Source organism: Osmerus eperlanus, chromosome 10 (assembly GCF_963692335.1).
Source record: "Osmerus eperlanus chromosome 10, fOsmEpe2.1, whole genome shotgun sequence".
In the NCBI taxonomy this organism is placed as follows: domain Eukaryota; kingdom Metazoa; phylum Chordata; class Actinopteri; order Osmeriformes; family Osmeridae; genus Osmerus; species Osmerus eperlanus.
This window is the reverse complement of record NC_085027.1, coordinates 15,152,070-15,164,858: the sequence shown is the minus strand read 5'-3', so window position 1 is coordinate 15,164,858 and position 12,789 is coordinate 15,152,070. Positions and strand designations below refer to the sequence as shown.

Below are 12,789 nucleotides of genomic sequence, written 5' to 3'. Positions count from 1 at the left end.
ACTATTGACACACGCTTCAAATCTTGGTCTGTTTTTTACCCGCCAGGTGTCGGAACATCTCCTACCCTTCCAACCTTCCCCAAGTGAGCATCGTGTTTATATTTGTGAACGAGGCCTTGTCCGTCATCCTGCGCTCCATCCACTCGGCCATGAACAGGACGCCATCCCACCTCCTCAAGGAGATTATCCTGGTGGATGACAACAGCAACAGTGGTAAGAACAACGCACCATAGAATGAAAAGGGGAATCGCCCCATCAAGGATAAGAGGTGTATCAGCACTGGAAGTGTCTTGTGATGCAACGAGTTACCGGTGGTTTCCATTCAGATTGCCTCCTGTCTTTCAGGGCTGGATCAGTGGTATTTATCACGTTGGGTGCAACAATGTTGGCCTCCGACTAATCATCAGGGAATTCTACAGTCAGTAGCAATTACTCCTCTGTTTCTTGTCGACTTTCCCTATTTAATCTGGCTCTTTAATGTTCTTAATTAGTGGCTGTGCTCATTGGATTTACCAGATAGGTAAAAGAATACTAATTAGCAGGAAAAGCCAGGAAATCGTCTGTAAGGTGGAGAGGCATCCAGGGGAGTAATGAAGGGTTTGGATAATGCATTGTCTGTGTTTCAAACCTCAGAGCTCTGGGACAGCTTACCAGCTCTAGGTATTACATGAAGCCTAGTGTGGAGTTCCAGAGGGATTGTTTTTAGCACAACATCGATGTGTTTAGGGGGGAGGACTGGCTCGACTGTCAACCGATGCAGGCTAATTATGTCCACAGTCACCCAGGCTGATGATTTTTTTTGAGCTGTTGATTACAGAGGATTTCATCTGTGAGATGTAGGCAGACGCGTCTTGGTGGAGCTTTTCCTCAGCCTGCTTCTATGAGTGAGAGAGACCAAGGTTCCTCTTTCAGCCTTGGCCGTCTGAATCCAGTCAACACTGTAGGGTAGATGAGTGGGATGGGTCAGTCTGGACCAAACACTCTATCCTGCTGGGATAATAACTCATTCAAAAGACACCCCTGCAGCATTTCCCCCCTCCTCCGTTCCCAGTCCAGCTGTGGACATGTAACCCCCTCCCCCCCGCCCCAGCCCCCCCCCCCCCCCCCACACACACACACTCCCACTCCCCTGCTAATCCCAGGGTCCCTGAGACACTGTGTATTACCTCAGGGAGGTCAAGCCATCCCCCGGAACATACCATTACCAGCCTTGGGTAGGGGAAGGCCAAGTCCCTTTTCGGTGATGCTATCCGGTGTCCTAAAAGAGGTGAAAATCCAAAAGGTTGCCTCGGCCCTCCTCTAGCTCAAGTGGATTATCACGTCCCATGAAGGCTCTGATGTTATCACATAATTGGGAGGCAGACAGCAGCCTTTCGAGGTCCCTCGGGAACCCCAGTCACGCTCTGACATTTCGCTAATGGTATTCCAACCTGTTTGCGAGAGCATTCTGTCAGGTTCACCTCTGACAGATGTACCCTTATCATTATTGCCATGATTGCTAATCTTATCTCTGCTAACCATTGTCAGCCCGCTGACCCGCAGCCAGGCACGGGGCTGTCTCCGGGGGTCACCGTCACCTGCTCCCGCCCCAGGCGTCGGCCCGTGGTAATGGGAAAGTGCTGCAGGGCTCACCTCCTCCTGCTATTAGCATGCAGAGGAGGGAGGGTGTGACCAAGGAGGGGGAGAAGGGCAAATTGACCTGGCTGATTCCTCAACTAATTGGATGATGTCTTCGACCTGAGGAAGGTTTGTCTCCCTGACAGGGGCTCACTCACTAGACCGACAGGCAGGGAAGGCGGGGCCTGATTTGATATTCATCCCAGCTCTCCAAAGTGTTGTACGCACCAAGCTAAGCACCGTTTCTATGTATGAAGTTCATTGTAGACAGCAGAGAAAGGAATGTAAAAAAACAAACAAAAAAAACAAAAAAGAAGTCTTGTCAGTCGAATCTGTCACCGCGTGTGTGTGCATGTAAATGTGTGTGTGCAGTATGTCCATCTGTCAGGGTTGTATCTGAGAGTCAAGCTCTGGCTCCATTCTCCTCACGAAAGGCGCAGAAGCCCCCTCAGGCAAATCCTAACAGACAAAGAGGAGAATATCTAAGAGGATGTCATGCCTAGTTATCCACAGACTCTCCTTCTCGGAGAAAAGGGGTCGTACATCACAGGCATGAAGGAGGATCGTTCTCTGTCCGCCTTCTCCCTTTCCCCTCAGCCTCATCCTCCCTATCCCTGGCCTCTTATCATCACCCCCACCTCCCCACACACACACACCCTCCTCCCCTATCCTTTTTTCAGATATCTTCATGTCTACTCTTCCACCCCACCCCTCTCTCCTCCTCTCTCCTCGTCTCTCCCAAGGCTTTCTCTGTTTAGGCGGAGGGGAAGGGATTTGGTTCATGTACTACATTCTCAGCTCTGATAGAGTTGCCCACCCAGGTTCAGACTGAGTGACGGACATCAGCCTGTGTTTTCGTCTCTGCAGGCCCGGAGCTGCAGTCTAGTACACACACACAGACAAGACTACAAAACACGTCCTTCCAGTCGTTGCAGCCCCATGGAGTGTGATCTTCTCACTTGTGCCAGATTTAGAATGACATGTTTAGAATGAAGAAAGAGGCTTTGTGATGTATCATAATGAAAAAGCCGTGTGCACTGCTCCAGCCATGCTGATGCACGAACAGTGTACTTTTCATACAAAGGATGTGTTCTAACAGGGTCATGTCCACCCATCTGCAGTTCTTTTGTTCTTTTTCTACTTTGTTATTCAAAGTTCATTACATTAATGAGCAGCTCTCTGAGTTTTCATGTAAAAAAAAAAAGTTCCTTGGTACTCAACACCTGAGCACAATAAGTTGGTGTTGTTTACTTGGCTGCCAATTACTCCTAATCAAAGTGTAAAATGAGCCAATTACTTCTGGGCAGACCACTGGTGGGATATTGGACATAAAAGATTGATGTTCTTGGCCATCAGCTGGTTTCGAGCTAACAAACCAGTTACTCAATGTGCTTTATTATGATTCATTATACCCCATTACACTTCATCTTTCTCACTCTCAATACACTCACATCTGAATCCCCTAATTATTAATTGTCTAAAACAAATTACAGACGAGTTAATGTGCCTGACAGAAATTCATCAGCAGGTGCTCATAAGGAGCCCGCAGCTCTTTTTTCCTGAGGGGGGAAACGAGAAGGGCTGATGACTGTTCCATTATTGAACTCATGTGCGAGACCAGGAAAGCATCAGCATAGTTTGTGAAACATCCAGCTGCTCGTTGCCAAATATCCATTCTCTATTTTATAACAGTGGGATATTCATCACGCATTCAGTTGGGCAATTGAAGGATAAAGTATAAAGGATAAACTACATCCAGTCTTTTCAGGCAAAACAATCAAAACCAAACAGCAAAACTGCTTTCAGGCCTTTGCTAGTATGCTTCAAGGCTGGCTATAAAACCTCTTCAGAAAACCTTGACTTGTGAAACACCTAAAAGGAACATAAATAAAGTGTTGACCTTTCCCAGTCAAGATTTACTGTAATGATTAATTGCGCGTGCAACACTTTATTCACCTTTTTCCCCCCAGTGTGACGTTCTGATATGTTTGTATATCATCAAGCGCCTGGGACTTGTACTAACTCCTAAGGGTTCTTTTTTATTCAATGAGATTCTGTCGACGCTACAAACTCCTCCTCAGAGCTTGCTTAGTATTCTGCTGTTGTGTATGGAAGGAGTGGAGGATTACCGTGAAGCCTGCTAGAGGGAAACTGCAGCTGCATGTGGAACATAATGAGAAATCAAAATGGCCCTAGTGCTCTTAATGCTAACACCGCTCTCAACCTACCTCTTCTCAGGTTACAATGAGGTAAATGCGTGTGTAATGATACCTGCTGCACTCATTTTCCACAAAAGGATGTCACATACAGCGATGATAGGTGATCTGTACGCTGCTGTCTTGCTTCATAAACTTAGTCTTGACTAAGAAGTATTGAAGCTAGTAGGAGTAGTTATGGAATATTGTTTTCCATACTTATGGTGGAAGTCAATATAAACTTTCGCTGGCTTTTTGTTTCAGGAGATGGATCCCTCCTGTCCAATTGTATTTGTCTATAATCGTGTCAAGCAACTTTCCTGTTCTGAACCGTTGTAGCGTGGTGGAGTGTTCCACATTACGTAGGCAGTGCTGTGATAGTTGGATTCTGCTGCCAGCCTCGCCCAGCTGGGTGGTACCGTTCACGTTCTCTCTGTTCTGGGCTGTTGTCCCACCATCTGGTGGGTATTGTGAGAGATGACTGATGGCATGTCACATCAAAACAAGCGGACGCCCAATGGGGTAGTTCAAAGCTAATTACTACTCTACTAAATACTGATGTCAGTTTAGGAGATGCTTTGGAATGATGTAGCTGTTGCCTAATGTTAGTTTCTAGGATGATAAAAAAAATAAAAATGTAAAGTGTTGCCTAATTGAAGTCCTGACTCAAACTGGGGATGCGCTGGACATCATGTTTCCTGTCCTGTGGAGTTGCTCCCAAAAAGCTTCAGAATTAGAGTTGCACTTAAAGAGACGGTCGACTTTAGGCTTGGTGTTGTGTAGATCTCCTGAAAAGCTGGACATAGTTAAAGACCAAAGCACTCCCCTATCCATTCTGTCTCTCTGCCTTAAACGATTAAGGAAATTAGGTGACATACTTGGGCATGAGGCCACCAGTTTCACTTTTACCCGCTATAAAAGATTGCAGGACTTTTAAGCCCAATATTGGCCGCTTTCCTTCATAGATGTTTTGACCAACCCAGTGAATGAGTAAGGAATTGCCTAATGGCAAAAACTACACTCATTTCCTGCCTTTCTTGCAGGCTTTTGATATGACTACATAGCAGTACCCCCTTGTGACATAGAAAGCCCCATGGAGACCTCTGACTCAGACAGAAGGCTCTTTGGTCCAGTGATCAAAGCAGTGGAGCATGAGGGCTTTGCCACTTTTCTAGGTACTGCCCCCTGGGTTGTAGAGACGGGCTTTATTGGGTGAAAGTATGCTCACATGGCTTTTTTAACAATTATTCATCTCCCAAGGGACCATGGGGTAACTCTCTGAGTTTAATGTAATATTAACACTAATGGTGTGTGTGTATGTCTAATACTTAAAACTTGTTGTACAAGGATGTTATCTAAGCATGTAAGTCATAGCAATTATTTCAGTTAAACAACTTTGTTCAATCTTCCGGAACACTTTCTGCAGTTGAAGTTACAACTGGTTTTCTTGCCCATCAGCCAAATATTGTTTTTACTAAATCACAGCTATTCCCACTCCATGCCACTAATGTTTCGTGAAAAAAAGAGCCATACATTGTGTGTGTTTATCTGACTTCCTCCCTGTCTGTGTTTTCAGATGAGCTCAAGGAGAAGCTGCGTGACTTTGTGGACGAGACCAACAGCCAGCACCCGGGCTTCATCAAGATGGTGCGCCACTCCAAACAGGAGGGCCTCATCCGCTCCAGGGTGAGTGGGTGGAGGGCAGCCACTGCTCCCGTCGTAGCCCTCTTCGACGCCCACGTGGAGTTCAACATCGGCTGGTGAGTCGCTGCACATGAGCACGCACTGCTTCAACATGCAATACAATCCACGGTACATGGCTTTTGAAGCGCAAATAGAAGCCCTCGCCCACATAAAGCCATGGGTGAGAAAGCTGTTATGATTGCTTGATTTTTCCAAAAACCTAAAGGAGCTCTTGTCTGATCATCAACTGTAGATGACCCAGGCTACATCTTCATGGTGTGAAGACTACACTACCCATGGTTCCCAAGGGGTACTGCAATGATCATCGCATTGCCAGAGTTCTCATTGCATCTAATTGTGCTCTCAACAGCCTGACCCAAATCTGTCAGGGGAATTTGAACAACATCCCAAATATTTCCGTTTTTTAATGTGTTGTGTTAAAATCTCGGTGGGCAAACATCTCCCCCCTAGGAAGCTTCCGGGTACAGGCCATGGGAATTGATTACAGCCACTTAATGTTTCAAGTGGAACACTTTGCAGTATTATCAGGACACAGGAATAGTTTAGAGAGAACTGTCAGTTTTCAGCTCAGGTTTAATCATACAAATGGCGTCTGCCGTGCGATGTAAATGAGACTCGTCTGTGTCCCTCATTTACCTATGTGCTCATTTACTCACGGCCCAAATGTACTTATTCACGCAGTCTATTTTTCAATAAACGACGAGCACTAATCTCACGTCCTATTGCGTAACCGCCTGTGCTAATCACATTGCTGATGCCATATCTGCCACAATCCAATTTAGAAGAGAAGGATATCGAGATTACGGTGTGGGTTGGCGTTTCATGGCTGCTCGCAGTTAATTGCGTTCCACCTTTTGTGTTTGAAGGGCTGAGCCTGTCCTCCTGAGAATTAAGGAGGACCGAACGCGGATCATCTCTCCGTCGTTCGATAACATCAAGTACGACACTTTTGAGATTGAGGAGTATCCGCTGTCTGCCCAGGGCTTCGACTGGGAGCTGTGGTGTCGCTACCTCAACCCCCCCAAGTCCTGGTGGCACCAGGCCAACAACAGCGCCCCCATCAAGTACCGTACACACACACCTGAGAGCTAGGACAATAAAGACGTTTCTATTTGGATGAAAGCCTCGGTTAAACGAATGAAATGTGTATGTAAGAGCTTTGTGTGAGTTCATGTCTCACGTTGAATCCGCCAGGACTCCTGCTCTGATTGGCTGCTTCGTGGTGGACCGCCTGTACTTCGAGGAGATTGGTCTACTGGATGAGGGGATGGAGGTGTACGGGGGAGAGAACGTGGAGCTTGGTGTCAGGGTGAGTAATGGTGTCACTTCCTGGCGCCGGAGGCCATACTCAGGTAATGGCTGTGATCCCGGAGAATTAGCTATGATAATGACTCGGGGTATTTTGGCAGCCAGGGTCTATGGAATCCCCTCTGTTCTTTTTCAGGAGGTTAACTTGACTTACTGCAGAGGTGTCTTTTGGCTCGAAGCAATGTGCTGTGTGTACTTGGAACACATTAGCTAGCTGTAGCAGCAGACCGCTAGGCTGAACAACCTCCAGGTCCCTTTGTTTTCCTATTAACAGCTCTGAAAGGCCCCCTCTCCTCTTTAGAGCACCAGGGGAAAAAAATAGAGCAATTTCGAGTATCAGATCAGCGTCCTGATTTCTGTGGCTCTCAACTTGTTACGTCAAGCCCAGTTCTAGAGGGCGAGCCACAGCGGTAGCCTTTATCCCTTGCGTGACTGGCCGGCTGGCTGCACGTTCCCCTGCATCAGCACTGCTGGGAGGCGCAGCAGCAGGCGGCTAGGAGCGCCCGCAGCACGGGGGGGGAGTAACACCGTGAGCAGATGGACCAGAGAAGACTCCACTCTCCCCCTAGGGAGGGCTAAGAATAACACACCAGCATCCAGCGTACATGCAACACCACTAACACAGCAATCAGCCGCTACAATAACACCCAGAGGCAGGCCACAAACACACATAGCCGCCTCCCCTCCAGCTGTGCTGTGCTGTGGGGATTAGACCGTGGAAAGAGACAGAGAGAGAGAGAGGAGCTTATGACAGGACACCAAATGTGGGAAATATCCATCCTCACTAATGACACAGATGTAATCATCAGTCATTCTTCAGGAAAGAGCAGGAGATTAGTCCCATAAGTCATTTTCCTCCCAAAAATGACTTGCGTTTAGAATTTCCAGGCTCGATAATGGACCCGCTGATTGCTTTTCTGTGGAAAACATTGATGATTGTATCTCACACATAATAACTCAGTGTCTCAGGCAGGCCTTCTGTATAAACAGTTGACAAATCACTTTGGCTTTCTTTAACTTTTGATGTAGACGTCAAGGAAATGTCTCGCTGCATGTGAGCCCAGAGCTCTGTGAGCCCATGCTTTGCAAATAGAGGTCCAGTTCGCTGGGCTACGGCCCAGCAGGAAGTGACCTCTGGCTGGGAGGCTAATATGGGCCCTGCGTCCTGGATGTGTGGAATGATTGGAGGCTGACAGTTGTTGAACTAGAGACCATTGTGGCCCTGGATGTAGACCCAAATTAGCTGCCTCAATGAGTTCCAGCAAGGCTGGTCCTCTTGTCTGAATGTCTGCCTGCCTGCCTGCAGCATACTCGTCCTGCCTGCAGGCCTCCTGCCTGGACCCTCTCTGGCTGACAGCAGAGCAGTGCTGAGGGACTCTCCCAGAGACTCTGACCCACCAGGCCAGCACACTGCACAGCTGCAGGGAACCTCAGGAGTCCAAACCTGGGCATCCTGGGTGCCTTCCTCCCTCTCTCCACACGAATCCCCAAAATGACTTCCATTGCCAAAGCCAGAATAGGGAGAGTATAATGATGGGTATTCGCTTATTGGCTGTATTGTATGTGTTACATAGTCCTGCCAACTGTACTGCCTGCCAGTCTGTTTATAAGGAAGGAGATATGCAGTGTTGCTGGGTGTTATTGGGGCTCTAAGACTAAACTTGTTTCTGTCTTCTCTGGTGGAAAACAAAGCATTTGGAGTGTATGTGTACCGTGACTACCCCAGAGATTCAGACCGCTGAGACGTATGCAGTTCAGACAGAAAAGGATGAATTGCACTCACGTGTGTTTTAGTTAACAAAAGAACAAAAATTCAACCTGGAAAAACAGGCCTTCGGGGGAGCCTAGCTCCACTCTGGTCGGCCGAAGTAGAAAAAAAAGCGATACTTTACACTTTCGTCCAAGGCTCTTGCCCTCTCTCTCCCTCTCTCAAACCCTCTCCCTCTGGCTCAAGGCTCTCTCCATATCTGAGCCCTGTTGAAGCTGAAGTGGATTGAAGTTGATTTAGTCAAGTTGATTATTGAACGAGTCGCAGCCGCGCGTTTTCACCCGTTTTGAGCTGAACCATTGTAGTCAGGGATGCATCATCAACAAATGCCAGGAACGGCAAATGAGTCCCAGAGGGCTGCTGTCCCTCGTGCTGGGAAGTCTCTGTGGGGTTGTCACAGTACTGAGCAGTCCTCATGCATGACTCGGCCCTTTCCACCGCAGCTGTAGGTCTCAAATAGATAAGCCACAGACAATCCTAGCTCATGAAATTGACCTCATTAAGGGCTCGGAGGAACCTGTAAGTTTTTATAATAGACAAAGGGCATGAATCATCATGAATATCAAAGGCTTATTTGAAACAATTATCTGAACAACGTAACTGGCAATCAGAATACGTGTACCGAAAAAATGTGTATATATATATATTCATATTTGTATACGATTTCAAACTTCATGTGATATTCACAGCCTTTTCTAACACAGACTGGCTTGTCTTGTACACACTAAGGGTGCAGGGATACGATGTTCCCGTGTACTATCATACGATTCCTTCATGACGTGCTGGAGAGAGGGAGTGAGAAATGTTTCACCACAGAAGGTGTTTTGCTCGGAGAAGGAATTTGGCAGGGAAGTGAAAGGTGTTAGTGTGTATGTCTGTGTTTGTGCGTGTGTGTGTGTGTGTGTGTGTGTGTGCGCGCGAGCGTGTATGCGTGCGTGTCCATTTCTTATTTCCGTCCTCTATCCTAGTGAGGAGGGTTGAGTACAGATGAGGGAGAAGAGGAGGATTGGGGTTGTGGACCCCAAAGTGTCTCTTCAAGCCCTGGATGACTCCTTCACTTTGGTGTGTTTAGAGCTGTTCACTCTCTTGGCTGGGGTCAAGAGGCAATGTTGACAGACGTGACTTTCTCCCAGATAGCTCATTCCCGGCCCCCACCTATGTGTGTTCAGCCAGGGGCTTCGAGATGAAGTAGTCTCAGGGTGTTGACATTGCCAGTTGGTTAGTTTGCCGTGGAAAAATCGACAGTGCAAATGAGAGTCGTGAACGTGGAAAAGCAAGGCTGAACGATGGCGAGGTGTAATCACAGGAGCCATCGGTTTCGCCCCGCAATTTCCGACACCTTCTTTGCCTACCTTCCTACCTGGTTATGTCACAACTCTTTCTCCCTGTCCTGTGAGCCTCCTCACATACGTCATCATCGAACAGGTGACAGGACACGTTCATGTTTGGTTCACGGTCCTGAACCCCAGGACCATTATGATTGGTTCTGGCCGGTTCATTCTGCAAATCGGATCAATATGTTGGTTTGGCAGCAGCCCGTGATAATCAAGCGGGGATCTTGTTTTGCTCTCCCCGTGTCTCTGAGGACTCTGCAGTCTCCTCACACACAGCAGTAGCAGATAAACAGGACTCCCCATGTCAGACCAGCCTCTGCACACAGCTGTGGGCAGCCAGAGAGGAAACCGCATCATGGAATGAGCAGTGCCTGGCCAGAATAGATTATGCTTTTGAAGTGTAAGATGGATTGAGAGGAGAGAAGAGAAGAGAGGTTCTGATTTGATGCCAGCTGACCTTTCAAGGGAGAAAGGGGTGGATAAAGCTTTAGGTACAGAGAGAGTCTATCTGTGAGATAATATACTCTTGGAACTCAACTTTAGCTGACAGCAAACAGTCCAGTCTCAGTGAAGGCTGAGCACATGGAACACGGCTCAGACTGTAAGAATATGGTTCCCTCTCTCACTTCTGGTCTTTCTCCTTTATTCTATTCTCTCAAATCCCCCAATTAGAAAGGTTCTCTTGACACCATCCAATGTGAGTTTTATATTTTGATCTGAACTAGAGTGAAGTTATAGGTTGTCCTCAATGCCCAGGTCTCTATCTGCTTGCTTTGACAGGTTCTTAGCATAAGATAGAAGAATGGAGGAGTGGAGGAGATCTTTGCCGGAAATCTGTTTCTGAGAAAGAGACTTCAGACAATGACCTTTTTCCTGAAGACGCCTGGATCTGTGTTTATGCTTTCACCTGTCCAGCATGTACTTACTCTCTCTCCCCCATTCATTCTTTCTCTCTTTCTTTCTCTCCATCTATCGACCCCTTCTATCCTTCCTCTCTCTGTGACACCAGGTGTGGCAGTGTGGGGGCAGTGTGGAGGTTCTGCCCTGTGCCCGCATAGCCCATATAGAGCGTGCCCACAAGCCCTACACCGAGGATCTGACATCTCACGTCAGACGCAACGCCCTGAGGGTGGCAGAAGTGTGGATGGACGAGTTCAAGAGCCACGTCTACATGGCCTGGAACATTCCTCAGGAGGTGAGGGGGGGAGAGGAGAGGGGAGGGGAGGGGAGGGGAGGGGAGGGGAGGGGAGGGGAGGGGAGGGGAGAGGAGAGGAGAGGAGAGGAGAGGAGAGGAGAGGAGAGGAGAGGAGAGGAGAGGAGAGGAGAGGAGAGGAGAGGAGAGGAGAGGAGAGGGGGGACCTGGACCAACGTGATCCATGGCAGGCATGATAAGGGTCTTTAGTGTGGAATCTATAAATAAAGATTGGTAGAATATTGCATTCAGTTTGAAGACCGTCCAATTTATTAGCAGATCCTAAGTGGATGTGGCATAGATAAGCAAATAGTGTAGGCTTAATGAATAATGTAAGCACATAACCTGAATGATAAACAAACAGACTGACTCAGATGCCCAACGTCTGATGTTGGATGGGTCAAAGCTTGGTTGAGTAAATGTTTTTTGTTGCTGCATAAACTGCATGAATATGTATAGACTCAACCTGAACCAAAAGAGCACCAGTAGCTGCATCATCGAATCGAAAAACAAAGCAACGATTGCAACCACTCAACCCACAGAGCTGGAGGCATTATTTCGGCCCCAGGATTAGCCTCATGAATTTGCCTTGTCCAAACGCATTACCCACCTCCTTCATTTAAATCCACAGCTGTTGCTGTTTCTACCTCTTTACCTCGCATTAGGCCATTCACAGGGCCTCGGTGGCCTGTTGCTCGCCTCCGTTGCCGTTGATCTTGAGTTTATCAGGTGCGGCTCAGCCTTTTAAGTCAGTAAGGGAGGCAGCAATTAAGATAATTGGGAGCGAGTGGACAGGCAGGCCGGTCTGCTGCCGAGCGCCGGGGCCAGAGAGCGAGGACGACGCTCAGAGGACTGAGAGGGACTGGCAGATGGTGCTAGAGTCCTGTGGTTCTTTGTACAGGGAACATGAAGGGATCGCAGGGGTTTGGCACATCAAAATGTCGGGGGGAAGTGTTTCCCAACTGGCCTGCTCTATCATTTCATCGAGGAGGCAGGGAATCCATTCTAGGGCTTATCTGATTTCCCTTTCCACCCCCGAGCCATGCACTTATTTCACTTCCTGTGCGCGAGATCAACACGGCTTTGTATCTTCAATGCTATTACAGGCTAAATGTATGTGGGTGTGTCTATGTGGGTGTGTCTATGTGGGTGTGTCTATGTGGGTGTGTCTATGTGGGTGTGTCTATGTGGGTGTGTCTACGTGGGTGTGTCTATGTGTGTGCGTGCGTGCGTGCGTGTGTGTGTGTGTGTGTGTAGGACTCAGGGATAGACATCGGGGACATCTCAGAGAGGAAGGCGCTGAGGAAGAGGCTGCAGTGTAAGACGTTCCGTTGGTATCTGGTCAACATCTACCCTGAGATGAGGATGTACACGGACACCGTGGCATACGGAGTGGTAAGCCCCGCACTCCCGTCTGGGAGGAACCCTGTGTATTTTTTAAAGCCTCCACTGAATAAACCACCGCTTGATCATCACAATGCATCGTATAACGGTCTGGTTGACGACAGTTGGGAACACAGTCGTTTCACACAGGGGTGAGTTCCTGTAGCAGCCTGGATACAGTGCTGCTCGCTAGCCCAGCCTTAGTTCCGGGCCCACATCCAAGCCCAGCCCTAGCCCCACATCTAACCCCAGCCCCAGCCCAGTACCCATCTCTGTGGCCAGGCTGTC

At 48.1% G+C, this 12,789-nt stretch overlaps 1 protein-coding gene across 1 annotated transcript in view; it reads left to right on the top strand.

Annotated features, from left to right (window-relative positions):
• galnt18b (UDP-N-acetyl-alpha-D-galactosamine:polypeptide N-acetylgalactosaminyltransferase 18b) overlaps window positions 1–12,789 on the top strand; it is a 40,875-nt gene that overhangs the window by 20,333 nt on the left and 7,753 nt on the right. Inside the window, exons 3-8 of the mRNA XM_062471101.1 lie at window positions 47–213; window positions 5,389–5,572; window positions 6,383–6,580; window positions 6,711–6,825; window positions 10,936–11,121; window positions 12,376–12,513. Of these exons, the coding sequence (XP_062327085.1) occupies window positions 47–213; window positions 5,389–5,572; window positions 6,383–6,580; window positions 6,711–6,825; window positions 10,936–11,121; window positions 12,376–12,513 (988 nt within the window). The remainder of the gene's footprint in view (window positions 1–46; window positions 214–5,388; window positions 5,573–6,382; window positions 6,581–6,710; window positions 6,826–10,935; window positions 11,122–12,375; window positions 12,514–12,789) is intronic.